The 8594-nt window shown below is 34.5% G+C and overlaps 1 protein-coding gene across 1 annotated transcript; it reads left to right on the top strand.

The window, feature by feature from the left end:
* The first annotated feature begins 4958 nt into the window (after positions 1–4958).
* Positions 4959–5519, top strand: LOC146993256 (histone-lysine N-methyltransferase SETMAR-like). Its single transcript, XM_085808184.1, has one exon. The coding sequence runs from the start codon at positions 4959–4961 to the stop codon at positions 5517–5519; it is 561 nt and encodes a 186-aa protein (XP_085664310.1).
* Positions 5520–8594: the final 3075 nt, after the last annotated feature.

The following is an 8594-nucleotide window of genomic DNA, read 5'->3' on the forward strand; positions in this document are numbered from 1 at the left end:
AAAGTAGTATTTGAGTGTGGCTTTCATCTGTATATAATAAAATTTGTTTCCTATACTTTGTTTATTTTTTTATTCCAAAACGTAATCTACTTTCTGGATAGCCCTCGTAGTTAAAATTAGCTTGATTGAAAAAGACTTTGAACTATATCCTGCATCGCATAGTCTCCGAATACTTCATCTGCATAAATTTACTCTTATTAAAAATGCATACGAAATACACTATACATGTCCTCCAAAAACCCAACTGCCGAAAATGTTTTTAGAATACGCATTTAAACAATATTGTGTGTATAAGGGAATTCGAAATGAATTTGAAAAGAGAAGTCATTTGCAAAGCAGTTATACTTTTTTAATATCGTTTGACTTTGCCTTTCTAATGGTTTAGTATCACGAAACGCACTGTGTTCATTGAATCGCAAAGCAGATATATAAATGTAAACATTACAGGCTAAAATAACAATGGTAGTTGTAGTTTTATCGTACAGAAAATATTTCATATTGTAGGGTTATTATCAGACAAGCTGATTCTCCAAAACAGAATGACAGATTGGTTATTTCAAATCATTAATGCATTTTGCATTATCAGTGGTAACTGAACATGGCGAATGGATATGCGTGATTGATCGTTTTCTCTGCGTTGATGTTAGCTACCATTGTGACTGACAGCTTGATAGCCTATAACAAATGAGCCAAAAATCGAAATGTTCGGAATGCTAGATAGAACATATTTCAAAATCTTATCAGCATTATGCAATTAACTATACCGAGATCTATGAAAGAAAACCAAGTTGTAAGATATCAGTAATATTTTTAAAACCTGTTTTATAACATGTTTTCAAGTTACTTCGCAATAAATACGAATTTTATTTCATTCAAACAGATTTAAAATCACTATGCATCTAAAGTTGCTACTATAATATCTGTAAAAATCATGAGAAATTTTATGAATAAAAATTATTTGAAATTATTCAAAATAAGTTTGAATGTCAACCACTTATACTGAAATTACGTGTTAGTACTCACCTTTTGTGCATTTTAATTATTCGTAAAGATAAATTCTCTGATGATATCCATCCACGAATGCTTTTGTTTTATAAATAAGCAGCATATACTATATCGAAATCATATCCAAAAAGAGATACTGCGAAATTTTTAACAAAACAGATGCATCTTTCATTCACATCAAAAATTGTAATTTCCTGAAGCACTAACATCAGTGTTTTTATTTGCACTTTTACATTAAACGTCTTCGATATAGTTATACAAATTCACAACGGAAAATAAGAGCAAAAGCTGCGTTTATACTTCCATTTTCGTTTAAATCTTTCCAGTTTAACAGCGCTAGATTATTGAAAAGGAACTTTGCGGGGATAATAAATTACATCAACGGAAAAATAAAATCGTAAGGGATTTTTTAGCAAAAATATCTGTGCTTTTGAAATAATTCTTTGCTTCTGAAATAACCAACATCTGGGGATGCTATCTTCTGAAATAATCAGTTGCCACTCTCAGACGCCGAAGTGATAAAAGTCTCCATTAAAAATCCGTGCTTATTCTTAAGTTGTGAAGCACTTAAAATGATCTAAAAGCGCATTCTATCTGACTTGATAAAAAGAAGAAACACTTTGCGTTTCGAAGCGTAAACACTGAATATCTATTAATAGAAGATAAGGGTTCTGAGCCGGATATTGACTTTCTCTTTCAGACCTTTTATTTCCCCAAAGTTAAGAAACCATCGTTAAAGAGATATCGTGCACTGAACTCCAAGCTCTCGAGGAGTGGTGCGAAAAAATAAACGTTCAAGTTCAGGCAGGAGGTGATTGTCACCTTTTTATAAACGATAATAATCAGTACTTAAAAATTAAGTTCCTGAGAAAGTTTGTAAAGTCCATGCACTTACCTCTCTAAACATAAGTAGCTCTTAAATGTTGGGTGTCTTTGGTTTGAAAGTTGGGTGTCCTTGGTTTGAAAGTAAGGGCTTTCATACTTGTTTCTCCTACTAATAAAAAAGACTATCAGTATATAATAATTTAAAGCTGTTTCCTATGCACTTCATTTGAAAATCTTAAAGCAGTGTTAACAGAAAGAACTCTGCTTAAGTGAAGATATTTCCATAATTGAGGGAGATATTATTATGATAGAACCCCAACCATTCGGTCTAGTTGGTAACACAAAGCATTTGGGTCCATGTAATTGAGGCTAAATTCTTATTTTTTCAATTTAAGTAAGATAATTTATTTTTGATGTTTTAATTTAATAAAGAATTTACATTTAAAAAGAAAATTTTTTATTTCCGTTATAAACAAAATGTAAAACGCACTTATTTAGATAAAACTAAAGGACGAAATTATTTGTTTACTTACTTAAAAAACGAAACCCATTTCTAGTTCAAGCAAAATAAAACAAAGTAATTGATTTTTACTTGTATACGCCCGAAATTTAAGGTATATAAGCTTAGTTTCCTCGCGTGAAAAAAAGAGCTGACATACAGTCATCACGACGAGGTTCAGTCTGTTTTTTGAAAAGAAGCATTTGTTACAGCTAACCAATGATTCGCGTAGCAACAAAGAGCAGGCTTATATCCAATGCGTAAAAAGAGTTTAATTATTGATATTTAAAAGCTATATAGTATTTACCAAATGATAAGTGGTGATATCTTATTGCTATGCAATGACACTTTTTGGACGAAATAAAATGAATTTTTATGACATGCTTATTACTTCCAATAAATTACTTAATATAAGCCAGCAAATGTACCATATATATGTTCCTCTAACTCAATTTAATAGCTTATTAAAATATAAACTACACTGCTGCATCTTTTTACATTATTTAAATCCAATGAAGGGAAAAAAACAATCCGCCCTAAATAAATTAACAATGACAACAAACTTAATTTTAAATAACTTGAGAAAAGGACAAATAATCCTGGTACATTTTTCAATTGAACTGTCTCTGCTGCAATGCTTAAAAAAAAATGCTTTAACATTTTTTATACAGCCATGGTGGAAAATGAGCTGTCTGCCTTGCCGGAATCTTGCAGAAGTCATAGATGCATGTATAGTGTTTTTGCGGCATGAGGGACTTAAAATACTGGCAAGCCGAAAGTTCTTTCGATAGTCTGTTGTAAATGACAGGTGAAAGAGGGTTCGGACACCCGGGCGGCTTACATAGACTAATCGGGTATTGTACGGATCCCGCAACTGTTTAGTACAACACCCCCGGCGCTCCACAAGAAACGCATGGGGAGTTTATTAAGATGCTACATATGCTGGTGAAGATATTAGACTATACATTTTACAGATTGCTACACAGATATTAAATAACTAAAAAATAGATACTAAGTAAATGAAATTTCACAGATAAATACAAATGCTGAAACAGGTATTAAATACTTAATGCAGACATTATACAGAAACATAGATGATAAATACTCTATACATACTACACAGATATTGAAAACGAATGTTGAGAGTCTGGTGTAGGGCAAAAAAGACGGGCGAGAAATCCTCATATCCGTCTTCCAGGGTTTCTCCTCCAAGACTGGGACCATGGAGGTAAGAATAGAACTAGGACGAAGCTAGAAAAATTCGATTTGTCGCCAGACCTACGCCCTGCTGCTACAGACGCAACCTTTGCCTCCTGGTCGAGATAAAATTTATTGACTTGATCTGATGTTACAATCAAGCAAATGAGATAAGTCACGACAGTACAATGCATTTTAAAGAAGTCAGAGTTCTTTATGCATTAACCACCGCGCAACATCTTACTTCACTGCAGATTTTTGGTTTGAAGTGGTTTCAGCATGACACTCAGAGGAACCAAGGACTATACGTTTTACGATACGGTAATTATGTGGCTTGGAGATGGAAGAGGATGAGACAAACCACCTTCGAGTTTGCTTTGCGTATGACAAAATATATTATGTAGCAGCCCTTTCCTCTGCTTATTTTATTTGAACAAAAGTTTACAGTTTTCAGCGATTTTATTCATTCAGTCATTGCTGACATTCAAAGAAATTGTTGTGAAACATTGTATTTAATTATGTAAAAATTTACACTTGTTCCTTATTTCCTAGTTATTTGAATATATAAAATAACTAAAGTTTCATTTAATTAAATTTAAGTACCGAGTCAGTGAGTTCAAATACTTAACTTTTCATTTAAATATTATAACTTTGTTATTAAACTATCCTTACACGTTTGCCTATCTAACCATCCTTCGCCTAGAGCTGTTCCTTTGACGTTGGCGAGTATCACCCTGACACACAATCATATTAGAACTAAAAAACACTTTATTTATCTCCTTCTGGTGGATTATAAGTAAAAAATTAGGGTACTACTCAAAATAATCGATAGCCTATTGGTGATGCTTAAAAAAATTGAGGCAACCTCTCTTTCAGTATAACAAATTCCCAAGAATAAATATCTCGCAAACCTTGTAGTGGTCGAGTGATTAAGACCACTGAATAGTGTTCGACCTGGTTTCGAGCGCAGGCGAACAAGCTCCCTATGTGGTTAGGTTTCGTGGTTTTCACTACGTGTAACGTGAATATGAGCCAGTTTCTTTTGAAAGCTTTTCGTGAAGGCATCCATTCCTTTAGCCAGAGAGCCTCGTTTTTTAACCCATTCCTAGACTCTGAATTTGCAGAAACTTTTGGTCTAAGAGAAACATGAACCAAGGAGAAGACAGATTAGTGTTAACTAATATTAGAGGATATTTCCACCGTGTACCAAATAATAGTCTGATTATGTATATTAAATACGGGGGTTGTAAATTAAATAGTGGCAACTTAACCTTGAAACTCGCAGAAGAGCGGGCATGCGCAAATAGGATATGGGAGCGGTGAGGTGGCGCTGTTGTCGATATGTAGAATGCAAAAAACAGTCGATCTGCTTAAAAGGGTAGTTGTTGTGTGGCGTTAAAGTGAGGAGTTTCGTTTTCATCGCTCTAAAAGCATGTTTTCAAATGGTGATCAGCGGTCGTGGCTTAAAATCGAGGTTGCCCGTTGCAAAAATGCAACAGAATGCTATCGAGGATTAGTAAAAGCCTGTGGCACAAATGCTTTACCGTACAAGACAGTAGCACGATGGGTTCAAGCATTTCGTTCGGGTCGGAATGAGACTGCGTATTTGCAACGCACAGATCGGCCCTCCATTCCTCAAGAGCAGATTGACATCCTGAGCGGTCTGCTTACCATAGACCGCCGATGGACTGTCCGAGAATTATCCTTACAGGTTGGTCTGAGTCAGCAAACGGTGTGGCGCATAATGAAGAAATCTCTTAACATGAGGAAAAATGTTTCCCGCTGGGTTCCACGTCGACTAATCGAAGTACAGAAATGGCACCAGTATGCACTGGCTGGCACTCACTTGGAGAGATACCGAAATGAAGGAGACGCATTTCTGCAGCCTATTGTCGCTATTGATGAGACATGGGCACGAAACGTCAATCAAATGAATGGCGTCACCAAGGTTCGCCACGTCGACAGAAATTTCGACAGGAACCTAGTCGGGTGAAGGTTATGCTGATTATGGCATACGACTGGGACGGTGTGATTCTTACACATGCTGTACCTGAAGGACAAACTGTCAACACAGATTACTATTGCCGATTTTTACAGCACCATTTGCGTCCGGTTATGCGGCGCAAACGTCCACGTTTATTTGCACAACAATCTCCCTATCGTATGGCATGACAACGCTCGTTGCCATGTCGCAAACAATGTCACTCTTCTTTTGCGACGGTGGCAGTGAGAAATTCTGGAACACTCTCCCTACTTACCCGACATGAGTTCTTGTGACTTCGAACTGTTTCCGAAGTTGAAGGAACCTTGCCTCTCCTTTGTAAATGCTTTTGTAAGAAGGACTTCTTTTTACTTTTAAGTTTTTAGTGCCTTAAATTTTCTTTTTTAACACTTTTCTCTTACTTATTAACTAAAGAGTTTGAAAGCTGTGTCTATTGCCGCAGCTTTCTCTCCTCTCTATTACTGACTATTATGACAGCATCATTCCTTAAACAATATTCTCCGGTTAAGAGCAACAACAATGTGATGTCAAACCATTTTATCTTTTTATTAACTACAAAATTTCTTGTATTCTTCATAATTTCGAAGTTTTTCTCCCATTGACAAAATTCATTGTTCAATCCTTAAAGATCCCGTGTTAAAGCAAAACTATCCTGCAGTAACGCTGGTGTTAGGGTCCACAGTTAAGATTAAGTGAGGAACGAGGCAGTATGGTCAGCCCTGAAAACATGTGATGAATTGAATACAAGCAAAAATTAGTGCAAGCAGACCTCCTGCAAGTCAGTCCGTTCCGATTGTCCATATCCCAGCCTAGTACCGAATATGGAAGTCTGAAAGGAAATTCAGTTCCTCATTGTTATACCACTTGCTACCCTGTCGCCATAATAGTTCTGTACCAAGTTTTAATTTTGGAGCAATTCACAACATTTCTTCTTAGCATACATATATGGCTCGTATGGTATGCACAGGTAACTAATACAGCTTAATCTCATTAAAGAGTATGAATGTTATAACAGAAAAGGAAAAATTTGTAAAGCTTCCTTCACTAATCATTGTTGATCCCTCAATTTTTCTTGCAACTTTTGTTCTATTAAAAATTATCCCTAAACACTTTTAATTTGGTGAATTATGATTCTTCCAAAAGCTGCTTCAACTTCTATCAAAATGTATTAATTTTAGGATATGAATTAAAATTCCAGTCTTATCCTTGAAAGTGTTTAAAGGGCATATCCCATTTTGAAATCTTTCTTTTTGCTCAATAGATGGCGCCAAAAATTTTTCTTTATTATTTATTTATTTGTATTTGTTTTATTTCAGCACTGAAACTTTGGAAGAAAGGCAAGGGTTAATATGTCTCCTTGGAAAGAAAGAGAGAGCTCCAGCTTGAGAATGAATTTTACCTAATTTCTAAGTGCCATACTTATTATTCTGCAGCTCGGTTTATGCCAAAATTACGCTAAGATGGTTTTCAGTTGCTGTTGTATTATCCAAATTTCTGAATGCTGAAATCACAAGTTTTTGAAATATACATTATGTACACATAACCATTATAACAGATTCTTCAGAAAGATGCATGAATGAGATTATACACTATCATATCACTTTTTTTCGGAAAAAAATATTTTTCATTAATATTCTGGAAGATTAATAATTTTAATAGCCCCTTTTCTTTTCTTTTGGACCTATCATATATATTTTACAGCATTTGAGTTTTCTGTAGTTCCATCCGAACGTCTCCTGCAACAGTTTTAAGCTTCGATAGATCGTTGCGAAAAAGAAGGAATAAAAGTAGAGACGACCTGATTTCACGTTACGCAGAATACCAATTTTGTTAATTGGTAACCTGAAGAAAAAATTGGGACGATTACTCTTAAGAGCAACATTACAAAGCTTTGAAATCTATGATTACAACGAAAAGTTTTATTATAGACAGGTTCCAAGAAAAAGAAGTAAAATAATGCTTGACCTAATCTTTTCTTTCAATTAACAGAAAAGCTGCAAATAACATATTCCTAGTAGATTGATCCTTAAATCCAGACTATTCTTTTATTGTAATTTACGCTCTTAAGAAACACTAAAATTTTGACATTCTTCCTTTCTTCGGCACTTTTATACCAGCAAAATACGATAAAATCTATTCAAGCGTATAGCAGATTATCCAGGTGTGGAAAAAATTTGCTGTTCTATGCCGTTTAAACGTCCCATACCGAGGTAAGTAATAATCACCCTTCAAAAGGGGGAAGTATATAGTCCCACCTTCTTTGCATGCCTTCGTGGTGTAGTTGTCACCACGCTCAGCGCGTATTCGAAAGGTCCGTGGTTCGAGTCCTGGCGAGGGCATTGCTCATTTTTCATCTCTTCTGCTTCGAAATAACCTAATGTCTCTAAAACTTACTGAAACTTAATCCGTTATCTTTGCTTTATTCGTTAAATTTTTAATTGATGCATGCAGTAAAAATATATATGTTTTATGCAAACAACAATTAAACTTCATTATTTCTTATCACAACTTTCAGTTACAGCACCTCATGGTGCTTCCATTTTGATAAAGTTTGTAAGCTTGAAGAAATAATTAGAAACTTTCTTCATTACGAATTGCACGTATTCGAAAAACAAAGCCAATAGTCTCTAAGATAAAAATAACTTATCGTGCTGATTAGAAAAATAACCATAATGTCACTGCCTGGGAGGAAACTTCAGCGAGCAAATAGATTCTCTATACAGTTTCGAGCTTGTTCGATGTTTCATATCTTTTTGTGCATGACAAATAATGAATTTATAAGGAGAAATCCGTTTTTCGTTAAGAGCTTTTTTTTTTATTCTATTTCAGTCAATCAACGTGCTTGTTTTTTGAATTGTATAAGACACATTTTTTTATAAATTCATTCTTTGCTGTTTTAATCGTAAGATTGTCCGACATTTGTAATTTTTCTTTTTGTTTTGCAAGCATATTTTTTTTCATCGTTTTCTCTTTTCTTCTTATTTTTTATTAAATTAAATTTATTACTTTTACATTCCACATTTATTTGCTTTTGCAAAAGTAAATTTTGTTTTTTTCATTTCACAA

The sequence above is a fragment of the Stegodyphus dumicola genome, chromosome X1 (assembly GCF_044657685.1).
Source record: "Stegodyphus dumicola isolate Sdum_Otavi_A_Nest chromosome X1, ASM4465768v1".
Classification (NCBI taxonomy): Eukaryota; Metazoa; Arthropoda; class Arachnida; order Araneae; family Eresidae; genus Stegodyphus; species Stegodyphus dumicola.

Excerpts from the sequence above, each read along its gene's own strand:
- LOC146993256 (XM_085808184.1), top strand. The coding sequence starts at position 4,959 with ATGTTTTCAAATGGTGATCAGCGGTCGTGGCTTAAAATCGAGGTTGCC.